Source organism: Ranitomeya variabilis, chromosome 4, assembly GCF_051348905.1.
Source record: "Ranitomeya variabilis isolate aRanVar5 chromosome 4, aRanVar5.hap1, whole genome shotgun sequence".
Taxonomy (NCBI): Eukaryota; Metazoa; Chordata; class Amphibia; order Anura; family Dendrobatidae; genus Ranitomeya; species Ranitomeya variabilis.
In genome coordinates this window covers 242,343,058-242,370,817 of record NC_135235.1, presented here as the reverse complement: position 1 = coordinate 242,370,817, position 27,760 = coordinate 242,343,058, and the positions used below count along the sequence as shown (strand labels likewise).

The following is a 27,760-nucleotide window of genomic DNA, read 5'->3' as shown; positions in this document are numbered from 1 at the left end:
GAGACATCCTCACTGTAAGTTGTTTACTGGTGAGGTCCAGTGTTGAGGGTCCAGAGGCCCCTCATTGAAAAGGGGGTACTGTCACAATCCATTTTTGGATTTCTGGCAGATCTGGTTTCCCTCAGTTTAAGACCTCTTTTCCTTTCTGGTCATGGGGGGTTAATGCAGTTCCCCCCCCCCTTCCCCCTCGGTGGCCGCTGGTGTTATTGCATTGCTGCTGGGTCAGCTGATGTTGGTGGTGACCACTCCCACCATCCTTTAAGAGGTCACCTGATGCATCAGCTGACTGTCGGTGTTAGTTCATTCTGCAGCGACCAAGCTGGGAGTAGGAGCTTGCTGGGAACAGTTGTTCTTCAGCTGAGTCCGGTGAATCTGGTGTTTCTTCCCGCTGTGCTGTGCTTTGCAGCAATAAGCGAAGTGTTGTTTTCCTATACCTTGTCTGTCTTTCCTGACCCCTTGTTGTATTAGTGCAGCAGTGGGACCAGTGTTCTCACCTGCCAGTTCCCTACGTAGGGATAGGTGCAGGGCAAGTGAGGGACTAGGTATCCTGGTCGGCGACGGGGTGAAAGAACCTGTATAGGGACAATAGCAAGATCAGGGCACATCTGCAGGCCAGTGCAGAAGGTGCCCATTTCCCCTACCGACAGGGCCCACCGTTGTAATTGTGTCCCCGGTGTTCCTTTGTTTGTTGTGCTGTTTGTGACAGACCTACTGTTGGGTTGTTTCATACCGGGTCAGTCACATCGTGACAGCACGGCTAATGTTGTGGGACACGTGCTTGTGTAATGCGGGGAAGGCACACCGGGAGAAATAGTGGCGGCTGGGGACCGAGTACCTTGGGACGGCCGCTGCCATCAGGTTGCGGAAATCTTCCGTCTCAACAAGCCTAAAAAGCAACATTTCAAGCGCAAGCAGTCATGAAATGTGGACATTTAGTACTGTGGCCTTTGGGGCGTTAGCTGCGTTTTTGCGCTTGCGTTCCAAGGACTGGGGTATGGACAGCTGAATGCTGCGCTGGGACAAGGACGTGGACGGGCTTTCTGATGGTGCTAGTTGAATGTGTGCAACGACAGGTGCAGGGCAGGAGGCATCTTCGCAGGCAGCATGGACAGGGGATTGGCTTCCATGCACAACAGTGAAAGCAGTGGTGTCACCCGCAGACACTGTTCCTGGACCCTGGGGTTCGGCCCTCAGTTGGGTGCTTTGCTGCCATGTGCCTGATCATGCTGGTGGTGGTCAGGCTGCTAGTTTTGCTACCCCTGCTGATACTGGCATGGCCGGTGGTGCAAATGGCCTTTTTAGGGTTATCGGCAGAGTCTTTAAAAATCAACCAGACTCAGGAAGACCTAACAGTTGTACTGGCAACTTCCATAGTGTTGGTGTTATGGGGAACGGTTGCCCGCCTTCTGTCTGTGGCCACCACACTGCTTCTTCCTGCCTCCCTCCCCCTGTGTGCTGCTGTCCTCGCTCCGCATGTCCTCCTGCCAGGTTGGGTCAGTTGCTATATCATCCACCTCCTCGTCTTCCACTTCCGCACCCTGGTCCTCCTCCTGACTTTCTGGCAATTGTCTCATCATCGTCCACCTCTTGTGACACTTTCCCACCAGCTTCGGGCACTCGACATGGTGGGAGGAAGGAGGATCAGGGTGAGGAATATGCGGTCCAGACTCACGGCTACTCAGACTTGGCCATGTGGAAGACAGGGTGGTGGTGGTGACTGGAGGCATTATCCGCTAACCAACCAACAGCCTTTTGACACTGCTCTGGGTTCAGTAGTGGTGTGCTGCTGCGGACCCCTAGTAATTGTTACAGGAAGGTCAGGCGAGAAGATGTGGCACAATTTCAACTTGCCCTTGGCCTCTGCATGCACCATCATGTCCACTTCCCCGTCCCTTGCCATGCGCCTTGCCCATTTTCAATGGAGGACAATATTTTCCACGTTCACTACAAATGGCAGAATTTAAAGCGAGCTTATTTGATTCGATTCACGGAAAACACTGTAAATAGCTGGCCTGTAGGTAAGTATTTTTACCAGGAAACTGGTGTCAATAACTTTGCTAACACACTGCAACAAGATTTAAATGGTGGACAGAAATGGCAGAATTTTGAGCGCAATTATATGTGATCCGTGTGACGGATAAACCATAGATTTAAATGGATGGATTTTTAGCGCTGTAATATGGAAAGGATCTGGCTGTATTCTGCAGTGCCAACAAGCAATTGAAGCAGAAAAACGGTGTTCTTTGGATTGCTTTTTAAGCAAATAATCAGGATTAAGATCCAAAAGAATTATTCCTGGCCCCTGATACCTGGGGCTATGTATATAAGGTAATAGGCAGCAGCAGACAGAACTGGAATGGACCCTCTTGCTGTATGCACTGCAGTTTGCCACATCCACTGCCTGCGTGCCTAGCACTGATATCTATGCAGCTTTATTAGTCCTCAGAAGGACTGTTAGTTGAGATGGATCTGTGTATAATATTTGGTATACCCACACTAAGTAAAAACCAAGCAAATCTCTCCCCAGCTCAGCAGCTCCTCTCCATACACTGCTTGATTCCGGAGCAGACTGACAAGCATGGCGGCGCCACGTCTGATATAGACCTGATGAAGCTGTGCGGCCAGCCAATCACTGTAATGCCACAACCAACATGGCTGCGGCATTACAGTGTGTGGCAGACAATCCCTGCATGTTCATTGGCTCTTTAAAGAGCGCCAACATGCAGGGCGGGGGATCCGAGCTCCCGCCGAGCAACCCCGGAAATATTCAGCGAGCTCCGAGCACTGTGATGCTCGGGCGAGTACAGAGTAGAGGCGACCATGCTCGCTCATCACTAGTGACAGTGGACAGGAGACAAGGAACAGCGCGCTGGTGACAAGGGACAGTGCATAGCAGACAAGGCACAGCGCGCTGGTGATGGGGGGGGAAGCGTACAGGAAACAGGGCACAGCGCGCTGGTGATGGGTGACAATGGAAAGGAGACAAGGCACAGTGTGCTGGTGATGGGTGACAACAAATAGCAGATAGGGCACAGTGTGCTGGTGATGGGGAAAAGCAGACAGCACAACGTGATAGGGAGGAAGTGGACAGCAGACAGTGCACAGCGCGCTGGTGATGGGTGACAGTGGACAGCAGACAGGGCACATCGCACTGGTGACAAGGGACAGTGCACAGCAGACAAGGCACAGAGCGCTGGTGATGGGGGGAAAGCAGACAGCACAGCGTGATGGGGAGGAAGTGGACAGCAGACTGCACAGCGCGCTGGTGATGGGTGACAGTGCACAGCAGACAGGGCACATCGCACTGGTGACAAGGGACAGTGCACAGCAGACAAGGCTCAGAGCGCTGGTGATGGGGGAAAGCAGACAGCACAGCGTGATGGTGATGGGGAGGAAGTGGACGGCAGACCGTGCACAGCGTGATGGTGATGGGTGACAGTGCACAGCAGACCAGGCACAGCGTGCTGGTGATGGGGGGGAAAGCGAACAGCAGACAGGGCACAGCGCACTGATGATGGCAGAATAGTGGACAGGAGATAGGCAACAGTGCACTCCAGATGGGACAATTAGGCTTGTGTGCCCCCCCTTGACACCGGCGGCCTCTGTGTCCACTGCGCCCAACCCCCCCCCAGCCGACACCAGTGGCTCGTGTGCTCATCCTTCCTTCCCCGAAACTCATGTTCACCCTACAACGCACTTGTCAACGATGACGCTGTGGGAAAAATCAGCGCAAAATGGGGTCTTATCCGATAGGCATTTGAAGTGTATGCTCAGATTATACTTGTGGAGAAACGGGGTCAGTGGGTGCTCTCGTCCGCTGGCCCGGCTGTCTTTAGCAAGACCGCATGGACCTCGGCTCATACCATTGAATGCCCGCTCTATCTCCCAGTGTGCAATACACTACACAGACAACACAGGGTTAAGGTAAAACAGTACGGCAATACTTTATTGAACCACAGCACACAATAGCAAACAGAACAATCCCACCAATTACCCCAAGATGGTGCACATTACAGGGCCTCACCCTTCCGCTGACTCGTCGAGATAATGGTAGATGTTATGTCCGAGCTCCCAGGGTCGCTACTCCATCTGTGGATGCACGCACAGAGAAGGGGTAACGACAAGCATAGGGAGATGACCAAGAACTGTCCATAGACCCATACAAGGTCCAAAGCCAGTTGACACGATGTCAGCTCCCAGGGTCGCTACTCCATCTGTGGATGCACGCACAGAGAAGGGGTAACGACAAGCATAGGGAGATGACCAAGAACTGTCCATAGAGTCCATACAAGGTCCAAAGCCAGTTGACACGATGTCAGAGCTCCCAGGGTCGCTACTCCATCTGTGGATGCACACACAGAGAAGGGGTAACGACAAGCATAGGGAGATGACCAAGAACTGTCCATAGAGTCCATACAAGGTCCAAAGCCAGTTGACCCGAGAGTCACCACCTGGCTTATCTGACCATCTCCATGGAACCAGGCGACCAGCGGGTCCCAAACCTGGCTTTCTCCAAACATATCCATGGTTCAGAGATGGTCACTGGATCAGATGTGTCCTTCCAATCGGAGCCGAAAACCCCTGGGTTGTTTCCTATAGAATCATAGATCAGTGTCCCTCGTGATGGTGCCATGATGAATTGGCTGCAATCCTTTCTCTTGTCTGTTGGGTGGTTTGCAGAATGTCTGGCTGATAGCTCTGTGTTACTTCAGACACACAGGATGTGATCTCAGAATCTCTTTATGGGATCAAGGTAGCACTATTAGCATATCAGCACACATCAATAAACAAAGCTTAACACACTCTATGTACAGTCACTATTACAGACTTAGGCCATGTGCACACGTTGCGGATTTCTTGCAGAAATTTCCTGAAGAAAACCGGAAATTTTCTGCAAGAAATCCGCATTTTTTTTTTTTGCGTTTTTTTTCCGTTTTTTTTCGCGTTTTTTTAGCATTCTGCAAGCGTAATTAGCTTGCAGAATGCTAAAGTTTTCCAAGCGATCTGTAGCATCGCTTGGAAAACTGACTGACAAGTTGGTCACACTTGTCAAACATACTGTTTGACAAGTGTGACCAACTTTTTACTATAGATGCAGCTTATGCAGCATCTATAGTAAAAGATAGAATGTTTAAAAATAATTAAAAAAATAAAAAAAATGCTTATACTCACCCAGACATCTCCTCAGCGGCGTCCGTTCGTCTTCCTATAGCTGGTCTGTGCGCACAGGGCCTTCCGTGACGTCACGGTCACGTGAGCGGTCACATGACCGCTCACGACCAATCACAGGACAGTGACGTCATCGGCAAGGTCCTTCGCCGCACATCAGCTACAGGAACCGAACGGCAGCGTGCAGCGGTGAGGCGGGAACACTGCGCGGGACATCGAGGGTGAGTATAGGACTGTTTTTTATTTTATTTCTTATTTTTTGACCACTTATATGGTGCCCAGTGCGTGGAGGAGAGTCTCCTCTCCTCCACCCTGGGTACCAACCGCACATAATCTGCTTACTTCCCGCATGGTGTGCACAGCCCCGTGCGGGAAGTAAGCAGATCAATGGACTCCTAGGTGTGCGGAATCCCTGCAATTCCGCATTTTTAATGAACATGTTGCTTCTTTTTCCGCTATGCGATTTTTTCGCGGAAAAAATCGCAACATTTGCACAAAAAATGCGGAATACCTTGTAAATAATAGGAGGCATATGTTAGCGTTTTTTTCGCGTTTTTATCACGTTTTTATAGCGAAAAAACGCGAAAAAAACGCTAAAAATCCTGAACGTGTGCACATGGCCTTAAGGTACCTTCACACGAAGCGACGCTGCAGCGATAGCGACAACGATGCCGATCGCTGCAGCGTCGCTGTTTGATCGCTGGAGAGCTGTCACACAGACCGCTCTCCAGCGACCAACGATGCCGAGGTCCCTGGGTAACCAGGGTAAACATCGGGTTGCTAAGCGCAGGGCCGCGCTTAGTAACCCGATGTTTACCCTGGTTACCAGCGTAAAAGTAAAAAAAACAAACAGTACATACTCACCTGCGCGTCCCCCAGCGTCTGCTTCCTGACACTGACTGAGCTCCGGCCCTAACAGCACAGCGGTGACGTCACCGCTGTGCTTTCACTTTCACTTTAGGGCCGGCGCTCAGTCAGTGTCAGGAAGCAGACGCTGGGGGACGCGCAGGTGAGCATGTACTGTTTGTTTTTTTTACTTTTACGCTGGTAACCAGGGTAAACATCGGGTTACTAAGCGTGGCCCTGCGCTTGGTAACCCGATGTTTACCCTGGTTACCAGTGTAAAACATCGCTGGTATCGTTGCTTTTGCTTTCAAACACAACGATACACAGCGATCGGACGACCAAATAAAGTTCTGGACTTTATTCAGCGACCAGCGACATCACAGCAGGATCCTGATCGCTGCTGCGTGTCAAACGAAACGATATCGCTAGCCAGGACGCTGCAACGTCACGGATCGCTAGCGATGTCGTTTCGTGTGAAGGTACCTTTAGGGTACTGTCTCACAGTGGCACTTTTGTCGCTACGACGGTGCGATCCGTGATGTTCCAGCGATATCCATACGATATCGCTGTGTCTGACACGCAGCAGCGATCAGGGACCCTGCTGAGAATCGTACGTCGTAGCAGATCGTTTGGAACTTTCTTTCGTCGCTGGATCTCCCGCTGTCATCGTTGGATCGGTGTGTGTGACACCGATCCAACGATGCGTTCGCTTGTAACCAGGGTAAACATCGGGTTACTAAGCGCAGGGCCGCGCTTAGTAACCCGATGTTTACCCTGGTTACCATCGTAAAAGTAAAAAACAAACAAACAGTACATACTCACATTCCGGTGTCCGTCAGGTCCCTTGCAGTCTGCTTCCCGCTGTGACTGACTGCCGGCCGGAAAGTAAGAGCAGAGCACAGCGGTGACGTCACCGCTGTGATCTGCTTTCACTTTACGGCGGCACTCAGTCAGAGCGGGAAGCAGACTGCAAGGGACCTGACGGACACCGGAATGTGAGTATGTACTGTTTGTTTGTTTTTTTACTTTTACGATGGTAACCAGGGTAAACATCGGGTTACTAAGCGCGGCCCTGCGCTTAGTAACCCGATGTTTACCCTGGTTACCCGGGGCCTTCGGCATCGTTGGTCGCTGGAGAGCTGTCTGTGTGACAGCTCTCCAGCGACCACACAACGACTTTCCAACGATCACGGCCAGGTCGTATCGCTGGTCGTGATCGTTGAAAAGTTGCAGAGTGTGACAGTACCCTTACACAGTATGTTAGATAGTATATCAGTTGGCAAGTCTGTCTTCTTGACCCACCAGACATAAACACTTAAATTCACAAGCCAATATACAGATAAAAAGCCAGTTCTTTTGTTTTTGCAAAAACATGGTTGTCTGGGAAATTAAGATACAATCTGATTTCTTCACAATACTAACCTGATTAATCCTTTGATAGAGCGAGAATTATCGTGGGGGATGTCAGCTGCAGCAGATCGACAGGTCAGCAAGTGACCGTATCAGAATTAACCCCTTCCCGACCTGTGACACAGCGTATGCGTCATGAAAGTCGGTGCCAATCCAACCTGTGACGCATATGCTGTGTCACAGAATGATCGCGTCACTGCAGATCGGGTGAAAGGGTTAACTCCAATTTCACCCGATCTGCAGGGACAGGGGGAGTGGTACCTTAGCCCAGGGGGGGTGGCTTTGCCCCCACGTGGCTACGATCGCTCTGATTGGCTGTTGAAAGTGCAACAGCCAATCAGAGCAATTTGTAATATTTCACCTATGAAAAGTGAAATATTACAATCCAGCCATGGCCGGTGCTGCAATATCATCGGCCATGGCTGGAAACCCTGATCTGCCCCCCCACCGCCACCGATCTCCTCCGCAGTCCTCCGTTCTGTGGTCCGCTCCCCTCCGTCCTCCTGTCCCCGTCCTCCTGTCCGCTCCCCCGTGCTCCGATCCACCCCCTGTGCTCTGATCCACCCCCCCTGTGCTCCCACCCCCTCATACTTACGGAGCCTCCCGATGTCCGTCCGTCTCCTCCATGGGCGCCGCCATCTTCCAAAATGGCGGGCACATGCGCAGTGCGCCCGCCGAATCTGCCGGCCGGCAGATTCGTTCCATGTACATTTTGATCACTGTGATAAAACCTATCACACTGATCAAAATAAAAGAAATAGTAAATGAACCCCCCCCCCCCCCTTATCACCACCATAGGTAGGGACAACAATGAAAATAAAAGAAAATATTTTATTTTTTATTTTTTTTCCACTAGGGTTAGGGCTAGGGTTAGGGTTGGGGTTAGGGTATGGCTATGCAAACGTATTCTGGTCCTCTGCGGATTTTTCCGCAGCGGATTTGATAAATCCGCAGTGCAAAACCGCTGCGGATTTATGGCGGATTTACCGTGGTTTTTCTGAGGTTTTCTATTGGAGCAGTTGTAAAACCGCTGCGGAATCCGCAGAAAGAAGTGACATGCTGCGGAATGTAAACCGCTGCGTTTCCCCACAGTTTTTTCCGCAGCATATGCACAGCGTTTTTTGTTTCCCATAGGTTTACATTGAACTATAAACTCATGGGAAACTGCTGCAGAAACGCTGCGGATCCGCAGCGTTTTCCACAGCGTGTGCACATAGCCTTAGAATTAGGCTATGTGCACACGGTGCCGATTTGGCTGTGGATCCGCAGCGGATTGGCCGCTGCAGATTCGTAGCAGTTTTCAAACAGGTTTACAGTTCCATGAAAACCAAATCCGCTGTGCCCATGGTGCGGAAAATACCGCGCAGAAACGCTGCATTGTATTTTCCGCAGCATGTCAATTCTTTGTGTGGATTCCACAGCGTTTTACACCTGTTCCTCAATAGGAATCCGCAGGTGAAATCCGCACAAAAACCACTGGAAATCCGTGGTAAATCCGCAGGTAAAACGCAGTGCCTTTTACCTGCAGATTTTTCAAAAATGGTGTGGAATAATCTCACACGAATCCGCAACGTGGGCACATAGCCTTAGGGTTAGGGTTGGAATTAGGGCTAGGGTTGGAAATAGGGTTAAGATTAGGCTTGTGGTTAGGGTTATGGTTAGGGGTGTGTTGGGGTTAGGGTTGTGGTTAGGGTTGGGATTAGGGTTAGGGGTGGGTTGGGGTTAGGGTTGTTAGGGGTGTGTTGGGGTTAGGGTTGTGGTTAGGGTAATGGCTAGAGTTGGGATTAGGGTTAGGGGTGTGTTGGGGTTAGGGTTGGAGTTAGAATTGAGGGGTTTCCACTTTTCAGGTAAATCAGGGGTCTCCAAACGCAACATGGCGCCACCATTGATTCCAGCTAATCTTGCGTTCAAAAAGTCAAATGGTGCTCCCTCCCTTCCGAGCCCCGACGTGCGCCCAAACAGTGGTTTACCCCCACATATGGGGTACCAGCATACTCGGGACAAACTGGGCAACAACTATTGGGGTCCAATTTCATCTGTTACCCTTGTGAAAATAAAAAATTGCTTGCTAAACCATCATTTTTGAGGAAAGAAAAATTATTTTTTATTTTCACGGCTCTGCGTTGTAAACTTCTATGAATCACTTGGGGGTTCAAATTGCTCACCACATATCTAGATAAGTTCCTTTGGGGGTCTAGTTTCCAAAATAGGGTCACTTGTGGGGGTTTCTACTGTTTAGGCACATCGGGGCTCTGCAAATGCAACGTGACGCCCGCAGACCATTCCATCAAAGTCTGCATTTCAAAACGTCACTACTTCCCTTCCGAGCCCCGACGTGTGCCCAAACAGTGGTTCCCCCCCCCCCACATATGGGGTACCAGCATACTCGGGACAAACTGGGCAACAACTATTGGGGTCCAATTTCTCCTTTTACCCTTGTGAAAATAAAAAATTGCTTGCTAAAACATCATTTTTGAGGAAAGAAAAATGATTTTTTATTTTCACGGCTCTGCGTTGTAAACTTCTATGAAGCACTTGGGGGTTCAAATTGCTCACCACATATCTAGATAAGTTCCTTTGGGGGTCTAGTTTCCAAAATAGGGTCACTTGTGGGGGTTTCTACTGTTTAGGCACATCGGGGCTTTGCAAATGCATCGTGACGCCCGCAGACCATTCCATCAAAGTCTGCATTTCAAAACGTCACTACTTCCCTTCCGAGCCCCGACGTGTGCCCAAACAGTGGTTTACCCCCACATATGGGGTACCAGCATACTCGGGACAAACTGGGCAACAACTTTTGGGGTCCAATTTCTTCTGTTACTCTTGTGAAAATAAAAAATTGCGGGCTAAAAAATAATTTTTGAGGAAAGAAAAATGATTTTTTATTTTCACGGCTCTGCGTTATAAAGTTCTGTGATGCACTTGGGGGTTTAAAGTGGTCACCGCACATCTAGATTAGTTCCATGGGAGGTCTAGTTTCCAAAATGGGGTCACATGTGGGGGAGCTCCAATGTTTAGGCACACAGGGTCTCTCCAAACACGACATGGTGTCCACTAACAATTGGAGCTAATTTTTCATTCAAAAAGTCAAATGGCGCTCCTTCCCTTCCGAGCCCTGCCGTGTGCCCAAACAGTGGTTTACCCCCACATGTGAGGTATCAGTGTACTCAGGAGAAATTGCCCAATAAATTTTAGGATCCATTTTATCCTGTTGCCCATGTGGAAATGAACAAATTGAGGCTAAAATAAATTTTTTGTGAAAAAAAAGTACTTTCATTTTTACGGATCAATTTGTGAAGCACCTGGGGGTTCAAAGTGCTCACTATGCATCTAGATAAGTTCCTTGGGGGGTCTAGTTTCCAAAATGGGGTCACATGTGGGGAAGCTCCAATGCTTAGGCACACAGGGGCTCTCCAAACGCGACATGGTGTCCGCTAACGATTGGAGCTAATTTTTCAATAAAAAATGTCAAATGGCACTCCTTCCCTTCCGAGCCTTGCCGTGTGCACAAACAGTGGTTTGTGACCACATATGAGGTATCGGTGTACTCAGGGGAAATTGCCCAACACATTTTATGATCCATTTTATCCTGTTGCCCATGTGGAAATGAACAAATTGAGGCTAAAAGAGATTTTTTGTGAAAAAAAAAGTACTTTTTCATTTTTACGGATCAATTTGTGAAGCACTTGGGGGTTCAAAGTTCTCACTATGCATCTAAATAAGTTCCTTGGGGGGTCTAGTTTCCAAAATGGGGTCACTTGTGGGGGAGCTCCAATGTTTAGGCACACAGGGGCTCTCCAAACGCGACATGGTGTCCGCTAAAGATTGGAGCCAATTTTTCATTGAAAAAGTCAAATAGCGCACTTTCCCTTCCGAGCCCTGTCGTGTGCCCAAACGGTTCCCCCCCCACACATGGGGTATCGGCGTACTCAGGACAAATTGTACAATAACTTTTGGGGTCCAGTTTCTCTTTTTACCCTTGGGAAAATAAAAAAATTGTTGCTAAAAGATCATTTTTGTGACTAAAAAGTTAAATGTTCATTTTTTCCTTCCATGTTGCTTCTGCTGCTGTGAAGCACCTGAAGGGTTAATAAACTTCTTGAATGTGGTTTTGAGCACCTTGAGGGGTGCAGTTTTTAGAATGGTGTCACTTTTGGGTATTTTCAGCCATATAGACCCCTCAAACTGACTTCAAATGTGAGGTGGTCCCTAAAAAAAAATGGTTTTGTAAATTTTGCTGTAAAAATGAGAAATCGCTGGTCAAATTTTAACCCTTATAACTTCCTAGCAAAAATGAAATTTGGTTTCCAAAATTGTGCTGATGTAAAGTAGATATGTGGGTAATGTTATTTATTAACTATTTTGTGTCACATAACTCTCTCGTTTGACAGAATAAAAATTCAAAATTTGAAAATTGCGAAATTTTCAAAATTTTAGCCAAATTTCCATTTTTTTCACAAATAAACGCAAAAATTATCGACCTAAATTTACCACTAACATGAAGCCCAATATGTCACGAAAAAACAATCTCAGAACCGCTAAGATCCGTTGAAGCGTTCCTGAGTTATTACCTCATAAAGGGACACTGGTCAGAATTGCAAAAAACGGCCAGGTCATTAAGGTCAAAATAGGCTGGGTCATGAAGGGGTTAAAATAAAAGGAATCTGGTTGATATTAACCGCACTGCTGAATAAAATTCCAATCCAGACGTAGTAAATGAAAGATGTTGGTTTATTCTATGCGCTTCGAAGTATCCAGTTACTACTTCATTAGGAAATTACCACATACTGTATATACCAAGGTTGGGTGGTGTCGGGGTCGGGATGTGTTTGTCTGCTGCAGTGTGTCAAGGTTGGGATGTGTTCGTGGGCTGCAGGATATCGGGGTTGGGACATGTTTGTCGGCTGCAGGGTGTCAGGGTCGGTATCTCGGTGTTAGGGTCGGGATGTGTTTGGCTGCAGGAGGTCGGGATGTGGGTTTCCGGATGTTTGTCTGCTGCAGGGTGTCGGTGGCGGGATGTGGGGGTTGGGATGTGTTTGTCAGCTGCAAAGTGTTGAGATATAGATGTTGGGGTCGGGATGTGGGTGCCGGCTGCAGGGGGTCGGGATGTGTTGTCGCCTGCAACATGTCGAGATGTGGGTGTTGGGGTCGGGATGTGAGTGTCGGGGTCGGGATGTGTTTGCTGCATGGTGTTGGAGTCGGGATGTGGGTGTCGGAGTCGGGATGTGTTTGTCTGCTGCAGGGGGTCAGGGTCAGGATGTGTTTGCTGCATGGTGTCGGGGTCGGGATATGAGTGTCGGGGACGGGATGTGTTTGTCTGCTGCAGGGTGTTGGTTGGAATGTTGGTGTCAGGGTCAGGATGTGTATGTCTGCTGCATGGTGTTGGGGTTGGGATGTAGGTGTCGGGGCAGGATGTGTTTGTCTGCTGCATGGTGTTGGAGTCGGGATGTGGGTGTCGGGGTCGGAATGTGAGTGTCGAGGTCGGGATGGGTTTGCTGCACGGTGTTGGGGTCGGTATGTGGGTGTCGAGGTCGGGATGTGTGTGTCTGCTGCAAGGTGTTGGGGTCAGGATGTGTTTGTCTGCTGCAGGGTGTTGGGGTCGAGATGTGTTTGCTGCATGGTGTTGGGGTCGGGATGTGAGTGTCGGGATGTGTTTGCTGCATGGTGTTGGGGTCGGGATGTTGGTGTCGGGGTCGGGATGTGTTTTTCTGCTGCATGGGGTTGGGATGTGGGTGTCGGGGTCAGGATGTGTTTGTCTGCTGCAGGGTGTTGGGGTCGGGATGTGAGTGTCGGGGTCGGGATGTGTTTGCTGCATGGTGTTGGGGTCGGGATGTGTTTTTCTGCTGCATGGTGTTGGGGTCGGGATGTGTTTTTCTGCTGCATGGTGTCAGGTCAGGATGTGTTTGCTGCAGGGTGTTGGGGTCTGGATGTGTTTGCTGCATGGTGTTGGGGTTGGGATGTGGGTGTCGGGGTCAGGATGTGTTTGTCTGCTGCATGGTGTTGGGGTCGGGATGTGGGTGTCTGGGTCAGGATGTGTTTGTCTGCTGCATGGTGTTGGGGTCTGGATGTGGGTGTCGGGGTCGGGATGTTTGTCTGCTGCAGGATGTTGGGGTCGGGATGTGGGTGTCGGGATGTTTGTCTGCTGCAGGATGTTGGGGTCGGGATGTGGGTGTCAGGGTCGGGATGTGGGTATCTGCTGCAGGATGTTGGGTCAGGATGTGTTTGCTGCAGGATGTTGGGGTCGGGATGTGGGTGTCTGCTGCAGGATGTTGGGTCAGGATGTGTTTGTCTGCTGCAGGATTTGGGGTCGGGATGTGGGTGTCTGCTGCAGGGTGTTGGGGTCGGGATGTGTATGTCTGCTGCAGGATGTTGGGGTCGGGATGTAGGTGTCTGCGGCAGGGTGTTGGGATCGGGATGTGTATGTCTGCTGCAGGGTGTTTGGGTCAGGATGTGGGTGTCTGCTGCAGGGTGTTGGGGTCGGGATGTGGGTGTCGGGCTCAGGATGTGTTTGTCTGCTGCATGGTGTTGGGGTCAGGATGTGTATGTCGCCTGCAGGGTGCTGGGGTCGGGATGTGAGTGTCGGGGTTGGGATGTGGGTGTCAGGATGTGTTTGTCTGCTGCAGGGTGTTGATCGGGATATGGGTGTCGGGGGTCGGGATGTGTATGTCTGCTGCAGGGTGTTGGGGTCAGGATGTATTTGTCTGCTGCAATGTGTTGGGGTCGGGATGTGGGTGTCGGGGTCAGGATGTGTTTGTCTGCTGCAGGGTGTTGAGGTCTGGATGTGGGTGTCGGGGTCAGGATGTGTTTGTCTGCTGCAGGGTGTTGGGGTCGGGATGTGGGGTCGGGATGTGAGTGTCGGGGTCAGGATGTGTTTGCTGCATGGTGTTGAGGTCGAGATGTTGGTGTCAGGGGCAGGATGTGTTTGTCTGCTGCATGGTGTTGGGGTCGGGATGTGGGTGTCGGGGTCAGGATGTGTTTGTCTGCTGCAGGGTGTTGGGGTTGGGATGTGGGTGTCGGGGTCAGGATGTGTTTGTCTGCTGCAGGGTGTTGGGGTCGGGATGTGGGTGTCGGGGTCAGGATGTGTTTGCTGCATGGTGTTGGGGTCGGGATGTTGGTGTCAGGGTCAGGATGTGTTTGTCTGCTGCAGGGTGTAGGGGTCGGGATGTTGGTGTCAGGGTCAGGATGTGTTTGTCTGCTGCATGGTGTTGGGGTCGGGATGTGGGTGTTGGGGTCAGGATGTGTTTGCTGCATGGTGTTGGTTTCGGGATGTGGGTGTCGGGATGTGTTTGTCGGCTGCATGGTGTTGGGGTCGGGATGTGGGTGTTGGGGTCGGGATGTTGGTGTCGGGGTCAGGATGTGTTTGCTGCAGGGTGTTGGGGTCAGGATGTGTTTGTCTGCTGCAGGGTGTCGGGGTCAGGATGTGTTTGTCTGCTGCAGGGTGTAGGGGTCGGGATATGGGTGTCGGGGTATGTTTGTCGGCTGCTGTGAGGAACCTCGGCCACCCATATCTTGTCCTGTCCACATTTGGGGATTTCTTGACTTATTAGTAATGTCCATGACCGCTTCCTCTGGAAGAACATCCTGCAACTGATGTGGCGCATCACAGAGCGCTGTCAGTAAACCCCATTGGTGAATATTTAGGCCCCTGCGCTCTTCATGTGTCCCTTTGGCATCGACCGGAATCCCTCCAATGTTCTTAATTTTTAATTTCTCAGTCTCTGGTGGATTAAGAGGAACAAGGTGTCACTGCTGCGGGTGGCCGCTGGAGCCGAGGATAGGGGATGACGTCCTCATCCCCACATGTCAGGGTATTTGCACATGATCAGGAATGGCTCAGGATTCGACGCAGGTGAAATCTGCATCAAATCTGCATCTGAGGTCACTGCAGGTTACCTGCGGTTTTTGATACTTTTTTTTGTCACTTGAAATAAAGCTAAGGCTAGGGTCACATTGCGTTCTGTGACCGTGTTTAACGGACTACGTTACACCGCGGCATAACGCGGTGTAACGTAGTTTGTTAACGCCGCCATTGCCTGTAATGGCGAACGCATCGCTAGCGCACGCCCACATTGGTTTGCGCTAGCGATGTGCCGTCATTTGAGTGACGGACCACGAACGCTGCTTGCAGTGTTCGCGGTCCGTTCCTCGCTAGCGCAGATCGGGATCGGCTAACGCGATCCCTTTTGGGACATTGCGTTAGTGCAGTCCGTAGCGCTATGAGCTAAACGGACTGCTCTAACGCATTGTGAGTGACCCTAGCCTAATTGAAATTTGGCTTCTGGGAAGAAAAAAAAAGTGATTTCCTGTTTGCAGATATATTGGGGTATGTGCACATGGTCAGTAAACGTCAGGTGACATCAAACCCACGGCTTAGTAATGGAGACCTCTAAGGGTATGTTCCCACGGTCGGTAAATGCTGTGGGTTGGACGCTGTGTACTGGTGCAGCGGCCAGATGTTACAGCATAGTGGATGGGATTTGAAGAGATCCCATCTCCACTCTGCGTGCAGGGACATCTCCTTCCTTGCTTATAAGCACATGCGGCTCGTCTTTCCAGACCGCAGCATGTCTATCTTACAGACGCTCAACAATAGAAGTACACACATTTGTTATCGCCGCGTCTGTAATGAACCAACCTATAAAACTGTCCCACTAGTTAACCCCTTTACTGAACACTATAAAAAAGGGAAAAAGCAACACTATCTTCATACCGCCGAACAAAAAGTGGAATAACACGCAATCAAAAAGACGGATATAAACATGGCACCGCTGAAAACGTCATCTTGTCCCGCAGAAAACAAGCCGCCATCAGCGAAAAAATAAAAAGTTATAACTCTCAGAATAAAGTGATGCAAAAATAATTATTTTTTTATAAAATAGTTTTTATTATATAAAAGAGCCAAAACATAAAAAAAAATGATATAAATGAGGTATCGCTGTAATTGTATTAACTCGGAGAATAAAACTGCGTTATCAATTTTAGCACACATGGAACAGTATAAACGCCCCCCCTCCCCAAGAAATTCATGAATTGCTGGTTTTTGCTCATTCTGTCTCCAAATGATCGGAAAAGAAAGTGCACATAAAAGGTCATCTGCCCGAAAATTATACCAATAAAAATGTCAGCTCATCCCGCAAAAAAACAAGCCCTCACATGACTCTGTGGGCCAAAATATGGAAAAATTATAGCTCTCAAAATGTGGTGATTAAAAAAGTATTTGATTTGGGCTAAAGTTGGGGTTGGGGCTAAAGTTAGGGTTTGGGCTAGAGTTGGGGTTAGGGTTTGAATTACGGTTACGGTTGGGGTTAGGGGTGTGTTAGGGTTAGCTTTGTTGTTAGGGTTGGGATTAGGGCTGTGTTGGGGTTAGGGTTGGAGTTAGAAATGGGGGGTTGCTACTATTTAGGCACATCAGGGGCTCTACAAACGCGACATGGTGTCCTATCTCAATTCCAGCCAATTTTGCATTGTAAAAAGTAAAGCTGTGGTCCTTTCCTTCCGAGCCCTGCCATGCTCCCAAACAGTAGTTTACCCCCACATATGGGGTATCTGTGTACTCAGGACAAATTGTACAACAACTTTTGGGGTCCAATTTCTCCTGTTACCTTAACTTAAATGTTAAATTTTTTTTAAAACATTCTAAAATTTCCTGTAAAACACCTGAAGGGTTAATAAACTTCTTGAATGTAGTTTTGAGCACCTTGAGGGGTGCAGTTTTTAGAATGGTGTCACTTTTGGGTACTTTCTATCATATAGACCCCTCAAAGTGACTTCAAATGTGAGGTGGTCGCTAAAAAAATGGTGTAAAAATAATGAGAAATCGCTCTTTAATAGATCTTAATTAAACCTTACCTTACTGCATCGCCTATTCCACCGATGCCCTCGTCCCCTGGAAGAGAATTAGAATAAAAAAGCCACAATATCCTTACCTGTTCGCTGAGAAGATATACATACTGTCCCACGACGAGTCCAGCTCTGCTATATCTGGATGAACGGTGGCATTATTCCACCATTCAGCCTGACATCCAGACACAGCGGAGCTTGAAGCTGATCACCGGAGATAACTCGGTCCCCGGTGGTCACGTGCACGGCAGTTCCTCGCGGTCAGCTGATAAATCGCAAGAGCTGCAGTGTAGGTGTACCTCCGGCTAAAACAAGGTACATTATTATTTAAATTAGTACACATGCGTAGTTAGCCGCGTTCCCGCACTTAATATGTATGTGACTAGAAAGATCATGCGGTTTTACCACAACTAACGAAAGTCTATGGGTAATTTTACGCATCGGAGACGCTACATAAATAGACACGCTGCTGTCTGGAAAGACATGCCGCATGTCGGTCTCCACAGAGAAGCCAGAGGCATCCGTGCACGCATAGTGGGCATGGGATTTCTTGAAACCTCATCCACTATGCTGTAACATCTGGCAAAGAACTGTAGATAATGTGTCCCATTCCCCCACATGAGGAGCACAGAGCTGTACATCATATGTTCACCACCCATGAGGAGCAAAGAGCTGGACATAGTGTGTCCATCACCCATGAGGAGCAAAGAACTCTACACAGAGTGTCCGCCACCATGAGGCGCAAAGAGCTATACATAATGAGGAGCACAGAGCTGTACATACTATGTCTACCACCCAAGAGAAGCAGAGAGCTGTGCATTGTGCTCCTCATGGGTGGTGTACACACTGAGCTGTACATATGTGTCCACCACCTATGAGGAGTAAATAGCTGTACATACTGTGTCTACCACCCAAGAGAAGCAGAGAGCTGTGCATAAGATGCCCACGACCCATGAGGAGCAAAGAGCTGTACATTGTGCTCCTCATGGGTGGTGTACACACTGAGCTGTACATCATGTGTCCATCAACCCATGAGGAGTAAATAGCTGTACATAGTGTGTTCCCTTCCCCCCCTCCATGGGGAGCAGAGAGCGGGACATTGTTTGATGTTCTTTTTTTTCTTTTAGGATGTTCTACAGGCATGTTCAAACCCAACCAGGGAGATGACAGCTGCCTACAGTGCCCCTTCAACAGCCGGACCACCTCAGAGGGGGCCATCAATTGTGTGTGCCGGACGGGCTACTACAGAGCGGACTCAGACCCTTTACAGATGCCTTGTACGAGTATGTGATTTGGTGGATTAGGTTAATGGGGTAGATAATAAATTGACATATGGGTCAGTGGGGTCCGCTCTCCTGTAGAGTGTAAGCTCTTATGGTCAGTGGGGTCCTCTCTCCTGTAGAGTGTAAGCTCTTATGGTCAGTGGGGTCCTTTCTTTATCTTTGTTTTTTTTTTTTTTGCTTTCTTTCTGTCTCTCTCGCTGTCTCTCCTGGTTAGCGGCACTCTCGGCCTGTTTTTCTGTATCTTCCTGTCTCTTGACTGTCTCTTTCTTTCTGTCTCTATTGTTCTGTCTCTCTGTGTCTTCTCTCCTGGTTAGCGGCACTCTCGGACTGTTTTTCTGTATCTTCCTGCCTCTTGACTGCCTCTTTCTTTGCTCTCCTCAGCGACGCCGTCTTCCCCGCAGACTGTCATCTCTAGCGTTAACGAGACCTCCCTGATGCTAGAGTGGTCATCTCCCCGAGACTCCGGAGGCCGCGAGGACCTGGTGTATAACATCATCTGTAAGAGCTGCGGCTCGGGGCGCGGAGGCTGCACCCGCTGCGGAGACAACGTCCAGTTTGCGCCTCGTCAGCTGGGCCTCACCGATCCGCGGGTTTACATCAGTGACCTCCTGGCGCACACGCAGTACACATTCGAGATCCAGGCTGTGAATGGCGTCACAGACCAAAGCCCGTACTCCCCGCACTTCACAGCCGTCAACATCACCACCAACCAGGCCGGTAAGTGTCCCCTGCCGGGCTGATATCAGTGCTGGAGCGTAATAACAGGTGGATATCAGTGCCGCAGCCCAACGACAGGCGGATATTAGTTCTGGAGTGTAATAACAGGTGGATATCAGTCACAAAAAACCTCCAGACATTACATCATATGTGACTGATATCGGCCTCATATAACGCTCCAGCACTGATATATAAGAGGGGCTGATATCAGTCACATGTCATGTAATGTCTGGAGGTTATCAGTACTGGAGCGTTATAACCTCCAGACATCGGTCACATGTGATGTAGTATCAGTATCAAACGTTTTTCTTGTTTTTTTTCCCAGCAATATAGGTGACGTAAACTAACTTTACTTGTCTGCTTTGTCTACTGTACATAGTTATTAATCCTCAACAAAAAAAATCACAAAGAAAAACGCAAATGATTGTAGCATTTTTTTTCTGCAGCCAAAACCTTCTTGGTAGTAACAATTCTGCATTTGAACACGGCCTAAATGTATTTTCAACAAAAGGGACAAAGCTGTTCCTTCATCCTCTGCTCCTTCATTCTCTGCTCCTTCATTCTCTGTTACTTCATCCTCTGTTCCTTCATCGTCTGCTCCTCCTCATCCTTCTCCTTTTGGATTGTTGTCAGGTACCTTTTCCTTTTGCGCCTCCTGCTCTTGGATCAGGGTTGAGTCCCTCCTCCTCCTCGTCCTCTGCCTCTTGGATCAGGATTGGGTCCTTCCTCTTCTTGGATTGGGGCTCCACTCCAAAAGGGCTGTGTCCCTCTTCCTTGTTCTTTTCCTCTTGTGTTCAGGACAGGTCCCTCTTCCTTTTCTTGTATCGTGGTCGAGGCCTTCCTCCTTTTCTTTTTTCTCTTGTATCATGGCTGAGTCCCTCCTTTTCCTCCTCTTGTATCGTGGCCTTAGCCTTCCTTCTTTTCCACCTTGTCTTGTAGCATTCCCTCCTTTTCCTCATTCTCCTCTTTTATAATTGCTGGGTCCCACATCCTTTCCTCCTCTTGTATCGGGGCGGATCCCTCTGGTTCCCTCCTCTTCCTTTTGTATCATTGCCAGGTCCCTCTCTCTTTTTCTCCTCTTTCTCTTGTATCGTGACCAGGTCCTTCCTCCTTTTCCTCTTGTGTCGTGGCCACGTCCTTCCTTCTTTTTCTTCCTCCTCTTGTATGATTGCTGGGTCCCTCCTTTTCCTCCTCTTGTATCGAGGCTGGGTCCCTCCATGTTTTCCTCCTGCTCCTCCAAGTCCTTCCCCCTTTTACTCCTCCTGTATCGTGGCCGGCTACTTCCTCCTTTTCTCACCTCCTCCTCTTGTATCATGACTGGGTCCCTCCTTTTCTTCCTCTAGTATTGGGGCCGATCTCTCCTCCTTTTCCTCCTCTTATATCGGGGCCTGGTCCATCCTTCTTTTTCTCCTCCACCTCTGGTATCAGGACCGGGTCGCAACTCCTTGATCTCCTCTTGAATCAGGGCTGGATCCTTCCTTGTCCTCCTATTATATTGCATGCAGGTCCCTCCTCCTTGTCCTCCTCTTCTTTTATCAGGACCGGGTCACTCCTTTTCCTCCTCTTTTATCAAGGCCGGGTCCCTTTTTCCTTTCCTTTTCCCTCCTCAACCCTGACGGTCAATAATCGGCGCTCCCTGTGCCCTCAGCCTTGAAGGTCAATAATCGACACCTTGTGTTACCTTCAACCCAGACTGTCAATAATCTGCACCTCCTAGGCCCTCAGTCTTTATGGTCAATAATTGGTGCCTCCTGTCACCCCAGCTCATGCAGCCAATGGTGGGCCCTTCCTGTGCCCCCCCAGCTCGGGTAGTTAATGATCAGTGCCTCCTGTGCCCTCAGCCCGGACGGTCAATGATTCTGTGCATCCTTTGCCTCCTTCTTGGACTGTCAATGATCGATGCCTCCCGTGTCCCTAGACCGTCAATGATCGGCTCCTCCTGTTCCCTCACCTCGGACAGTCAGTGATCGGCTCCTCCTGTGCCCTTACCTCAGACTGTTGATCGGCTCCTGTGTCCTCAGCACGGACTGTCAATGATCGGCTTCTCCTGTGTCCTCCGCATGGACGGTCAATGATCGGCTCCTCCTGTGTCCCCAGCGTGGACTGTCAATGATCGGCGCCTTTTATGTCCTCAGCGTGGACTGTCAATGATCAGCACCTCCTGTGCCCTCACCTTAGACTGTCAATGATCGGCTCCTCCTGTGTCCTCAGCATGGATGGTTAATGATCGGCACCTACTGTGTCCTCACCTCGGACAGTCAATGTTTGGTACCTCCTGTGCCCTCACCTTGGATGGTCAACGATTGGCTACTCCTGTGTCATCACCTCGAACTCTCAATGATTGGCTCCTCCTGTGTCCTCCGCGTGAACGGTCAATGATCAGTGCTTCTTGTGTCCTCAGCGTGGATGGTCAATGATCGGCGCCTTCTGTGTCCTCTACATGGACGGTCAATGATCAACGTTTCTTCTTCCCTCACCTTGGACGGTCAACGATCGGCACCTCCCGTGCCCTCACCTCGGATCAAGTCTCCCACATAGTCATGTCCCTGTTTGTACCCCAACCCTCCTCGTGAAGGTTAAGTACTCGTCAGTCTGCTTGGGGTTGTAGTCTCCAACCACAACGCACCCAAACACTCGGTCTCCTGGCCAGCTCGGAGTTCTCTGCTGCACGACCTGGCAAATAGGCCATGTGCTGCTATTAAAGCTGACAGCTCCTTAGTTAGAGAGCAGTGCACGCTGTCAGGGGCGCCGTCATCACAAGAGGTGAACTTTCTGCTCCAGTAACCCCAGCATCAGTGCTGCTGTCAGGAGCCACGCCACCACTAATCCCCCATACTCTGCTCTTTTCCAGCTCCGTCCAGTGTCTCCATCATGCACCAGGTGAGCCGTGCCGTGGACAGCATCACCCTGTCGTGGTCGCAGCCGGACCAGCCCAACGGCGTCATCTTGGACTATGAGCTCCTGTACTATGAAAAGGTGTGGAGTGTGTGCTCTGCTGCCGCCGGCGTAGGTCACGCGCCCCCCATTACCTGCATGTTTCAGTTCTGCCCCATTTGTAAGATTTCTGGTTGTATGGAAGATTGATCCAGTTCACTGACAGCAAGCAGAGTCAGGAGCAGACTGATACATTGTAGCAAAAAGTATGCCACAGGAGGATGTCTGCCCTGACACATTGTAACAAGACCTTCAGCTGTGTGAGCAGTACTAGGTGCACCAGTGAGCTGTTAATGAACCCCTTGTCCCCCTTCTTACAGTGATGATACCTTCCACTGACATTTATGGAAATGAATAACCCCCTTCAATACGGCTGCAGAGCTGCGTACAATATCCTCCGTCCCGGGAGATCACTGACTGCTGGGCTCTGACTGGCTGCCAGGCACTGACTGGCTGCCGGGCTCTGACTGGCTGCCGGGCACTGACTGGCTGCCGGGCTCTGACTGGCTGCCGGGCTCTGAATGACTGCCGGGCTCTGAGTGACTGCCGGGCTCTGAGTGACTGCCGAGCTCTGAGTGACTGCCGGGCACTGACTGGCTGCCGGGCACTGACTGGCTGCCGGGCACTGACTGGCTGCCGGGCTCTGACTGGCTGCCGGGCCTTGAGTGACTGCCGGGCACTGACTGGCTGCCGGGCACTGACTGGCTGCCGGGCTCTGACTGGCTGACGGGCCTTGAGTGACTGTCGGGCACTGACTGGCTGCCGGGCTCTGAGTGACTGCCGGGCTCTGAGTGACTGCCGGGCTCTGAGTGACTGCCGGGCTCTGAGTGACTGCCGGGCTCTGAGTGGCTGCCGGGCTCTGAGTGGCTGCCGGGCTCTGAGTGGCTGCCGGGCTCTGAGTGACTGCCGGGCTCTGAGTGACTGCCGGGCTCTGAGTGACTGCCGGGCTCTGACTGGCTGCCGGGCTCTACAACAATTTGAAATTCAGAGAGTAGCTGACAGCACAACTGGCAATGGGATGCCCGTCCTTGTCCCATGGACCAAAGTGGAAGTGTACATACCCAAAAAAATGATGGACAGCATCCAATCCAGGTGAAAAAACACTTCTTTTATTGTGCCAAGTGCAACGTTTCAACCATCAAAGGTCTTTTTCAAGCATACAAAATGATTAAGAATGGCGGCTTTAAATAGGGAATGGTTGTAAATCCCACCAATCTCTTTACAAGAAACCGCCCATATAATTTACATACAAATATATAATAAAGTGAACAATATATAAAAACACACATTAATACATCACATTTACCTAAGTAAATGTGTCAATTCTTATTTATATGGAGAGATTCCTAATAAAAAAAACCATAGATGTCACTACTAGCACATGGAGTACATCAAACGTAAATAAACAGAAACATGCTGTTGTATCTAAACCAATCGTTACATCAAACGGTGCTTTGGTCACTAATTCACTACCAATAAGATGTAACCTAACAAAGAGTGGTCACATGTCCAGTTTAAACCAATCACAGCTCAAAAAGAGTCAGCAAATCACAGTGCTATCTCTAGCATGGTCTAATACCAGGACTTCCATTAGCTACCGACAAAGAATGGTCACATGTCCAGTTTAACCCAATCAGAGCTCCAGATATATCAGTAAATCACAGCACTATCCCCAGCATGGTCTGATAGAAGGGCTGCCATTGGCTACCAACAAAAAGTGGTCACATGTCCACTTTAACCCAATCAGAGCACTAAATATATCAGCAAATCACAGCACTATCACCAGCATGGTCTGATACAGGGGCTGCCATTGGCTATCGCGCCAGAATCTCAGGCCAACGCAGTAGAACCAATCCAAAGTAAACTCCACATCACCTGATCGGGGCCTCGCTCACCCGTCATATCCAGCAGAAATTCGGCCTCTCTCCAACGTGCAGTGCCAACTCCGGTATGCGAATACGCATGACACCCAGCTCCACATGAGCAGCGCCCATTGGACCCGCCCAGGAGAGCCGTAAGACACGCCCACACACAAACACGGTGCCGGCTCCCACACTGTAGGAGGACAAAATTACATAATCATGGCATGTGATTTATATAAATTTTCATATCCAGGATCGTAAATCTACTCCACCTCGGAAAATAAAATATCACGCCAATACATCACAACGATATTAACTTCCACCATGACCACAGGAGAACCATTATTCTAACTGGGCGTATGCACATAACAAGAGGCTAAAAAAAACCTCGCCATTCAAAAAACTATCCCCTACTTGCCTAACACTTATACACCATATCCATGGTTTCTTGAAAGGAAGGGGACCAATTTATCTTTATACGTATTATACACGCTACCCGGACAACCGCCTGTTCCAATATCTGGAACTGTACACGTACTGTTCCTCAAGTACCGCCATGTAGATGTTGGCATAAGTGGGGGACACATTGGACCCCATGGCGGTACCCCTCAACTGCAGGTAGAACTCATCTCCAAAAAGAAAGTAATTCTTCCGGAGAATGAATTCAAGCAGCGTGAGGACCAGACGTGCACAGCCCCCACCCATGTCCGAGCCTGATAGCACCACATCAACGGCCGCCAAGCCTTTAGCATGTTCAATTGAAGTGTATAGGGAGACAACGTCAAAAGACACCAGAATTGTGTCAACTGTCACATTTATACATTTATATTCTCAATTTTGTCTAGAAAATCATTCGTATCCCTGATATATGATCGTGCAGAATTGGCAAATTTAGACAATACCTTATCAAGAAAAATGGCCACTTTATTAAACATAGAGCCCCTACCTGACACGATTGGGCGTCCTAGAGGATTAAAATAGTCTTTGTGTATTTTTGGCAATACATATATCAAGGGTTTAACAGGACCCAAATGAACAATATCCTGGTTAAACACTGGGGTTTATTAAAACAAGGTCTTTCTGGAGTAGATGGGTTTACTCAACCCCCGATTTTTTTCATTTAGGAGGGGTCATAACATAAAAGATAAGCTTGTTAGGTGGTCTGACATCGGCCCTGAACGGACGACTGTACAAAGGACATTGGCGCCACCCAGGATGGGAAATTTTCCCTGCCTGGGGTGTGCCTGTTGTGGCAATTTAATTAAAGGTGATTTCTTCTATCACCCCCATACGGGGAAGAAAATCTATATCAGGGGGAGGTACACTTGTACCTCCAGCTTTGTTATATATTTGATAGTGTGCCCATGTGGTTTGACCTATGTAGGTGAGACCACCATGGAGGTCAAGGCACGAATTGGGAAGCACAAAAGTACCATCAGGACCAAATTGGTGGAATTGCCGCTGCCTAAGCATTTTGTGGAGAGTGGTCACTCAGTTAGTCAGTTGAGGTTTAGGGTAATTGACAGTGTACCCCCCTTGAGGAGAGGAGGTGATAGGGTCAGATTGTTGAAACAGAAAGAACTAAAGTGGATCTCTAGACTTGGTTCCCTTTATCTGGGAGGTTTGAATATTGAATATAACCTACAGTTATGTGCTTCTTAAATATACGTGCGGTATCTAGTCAGTGTAGTTTGTTTTTAATAATTGGTTGTTTTAATTGGTGTTTTGTATGGAGAGTTTCCTATGGTTTATTATTGTGGGGTCTGAATATAGACTACCTACATTGTTATTCTAATAAGATAGCAATGGCCACTTTAAGCAAAATGTGCCTGTTCTCGTCAAATCACAAATGCTAAGCAGCTTGAGGCTGGGTAAGTACCAGCATGGGAGACTGGCTGGGAATCCCCGATATGATGGCTTCGGTGCCTTTTACTAGAAAAAAACAGGCGGTTGTCCGGGTAGCGTGTATAATACGTATAAAGATATATTTGGTCCCCTTCCTTTCAAGAAACCAAGGCAAGTAGGGGGTATAGTTTTTTGAATGGCGAGGTTTTTTTAGCCTCTTGTTTTGTGCATACGCCCAGTTAGAATAATGGTTCTCCTGTGGTCATGGTGGAAGTTAATATCGTTGTGATGTATTGGCGTGATATTTTATTTTCCGAGGTGGAGTAGATTTACGATCCTGGATATGAAAATTTATATAAATCACATGCCGTGATTATGTAATTTTGCCCTCCTATAGTGTGGGAGCCGGCACCGTGTTTGTGTGTGGGCGTGTCTTACGGCTCTCCTGGGCGTGTCCAATGGGCGCTGCTCATGTGGAGCTGGGTGTCATGCGTATTCGCATACCGGAGTTGGCACTGCACGTTGGAGAGAGGCCGAATCTCTGCTGGATATGACGGGTGAGCGAGGCCCCGATCAGGTGATGTGGAGTTTACTTTGGATTGGTTCTACTGCGTCGGCCTGAGATTCTGGCGCGATAGCCAATGGCAGCCCCTGTATCAGACCATGCTGGTGATAGTGCTGTGATTTGCTGATATATTTAGTGCTCTGATTGGGTTAGAGTGGACATGTGACCACTTTTTGTTGGTAGCCAATGGCAGTCCTTGTAGTAAACCATGCTGGAGGTAGCGCTGTGATTTGCTGATATATTTAGAGCTCTGATTGGGTTAAACTGGACATGTGACCACTCTTTGTTAGGTTACATCTTATTGGTAGTGAATTAGTGACCAAAGCACCTTTTGATGTAACAATTGGTTTAGATACAACAGCATGTTTCTGTTTATTTACGTTTGATGTACTCCATGTGCTAGTAGTGACATCTATAGCGTTTTTATTAGGAATCTCTCCATATAAATAAGAATTGACACATTTATTTAGGTAAATGTGATGTATTAATGTGTGTTTTTATATATTGTTCACTTTATTATATATTTGTATGTAAATTATATGGGCGGTTTCTTGTAAAGAGATTGGTGGGATTTACAACCATTCCCTATTTAAAGCTGCCATTTTTAATCATTTTGTATGCTTGAAAAAGACCTTTGATGGTTGAAACGTTGCACTTGGCACAATAAAATAAGTGTTTTTTCACCTGGATTGGATGCTGTCCTTCATCATTTTTTTGGCAGCCGGGCTCTGACTGGCAGCTGTGATTGTGCTGGCAGCAGGAGATGACATGAAAGTGCGTGACTGATGTAGATGAGGTGACGCAGCGCATGAGCCGGACTTTCTCCCCAAATAACAAGCACGCACGCAAGCACGGGCATCACCAGATAGTGCCCGCCGCAATAATGGCCGCACAGAGGCACTAGCACTACACCCTCTCCAGTGCCGTAAGATACTGAGCCCATGCCCTGTACGTCAGTCCCACTGCCCAGTCACTCCGTGTCCGCTCCCCCAGTGCCCACTGCCCAGTCACTCAGCTCCTGCTCCCCCCAGTGCCCACTGCCCAGTTACTCAGCTCCCGCTCCCCCCAGTGCCCACTGCCCAGTCACTCAGCTCCTGCTCCCCCCAGTGCCCACTGCCCAGTCACTCAGCTCCTGCTCCCCCCAGTGCCCACTGCCCAGTCACTCAGCTCCCGCTCCCCCCAGTGCCCACTGCCCAGTCACTCAGCTCCTGCTCCCCCCAGTGCCCACTGCCCAGTCACTCAGCTCCCGCTCCCCCCAGTGCCCACTGCCCAGTCACTCCGTGCCCGCT

The 27,760-nt window shown here is 49.3% G+C and overlaps 1 protein-coding gene across 6 annotated transcripts in view; it reads left to right on the top strand.

Annotated features, from left to right (window-relative positions):
• Positions 1-27,760, top strand: part of EPHB2 (EPH receptor B2) — a 122,243-nt gene that overhangs the window by 77,342 nt on the left and 17,141 nt on the right. For all 6 annotated transcript variants that reach the window (XR_013214687.1, XM_077260504.1, XM_077260506.1 and 3 more), the window contains 3 exons: positions 18,393-18,548; positions 18,930-19,265; positions 22,117-22,241. Coding sequence is in view for 5 of the 6 variants with exons in the window: in XM_077260504.1 (XP_077116619.1) it covers positions 18,393-18,548; positions 18,930-19,265; positions 22,117-22,241 (617 nt within the window). In the remaining variant the exon portion in view is untranslated. The remainder of the gene's footprint in view (positions 1-18,392; positions 18,549-18,929; positions 19,266-22,116; positions 22,242-27,760) is intronic.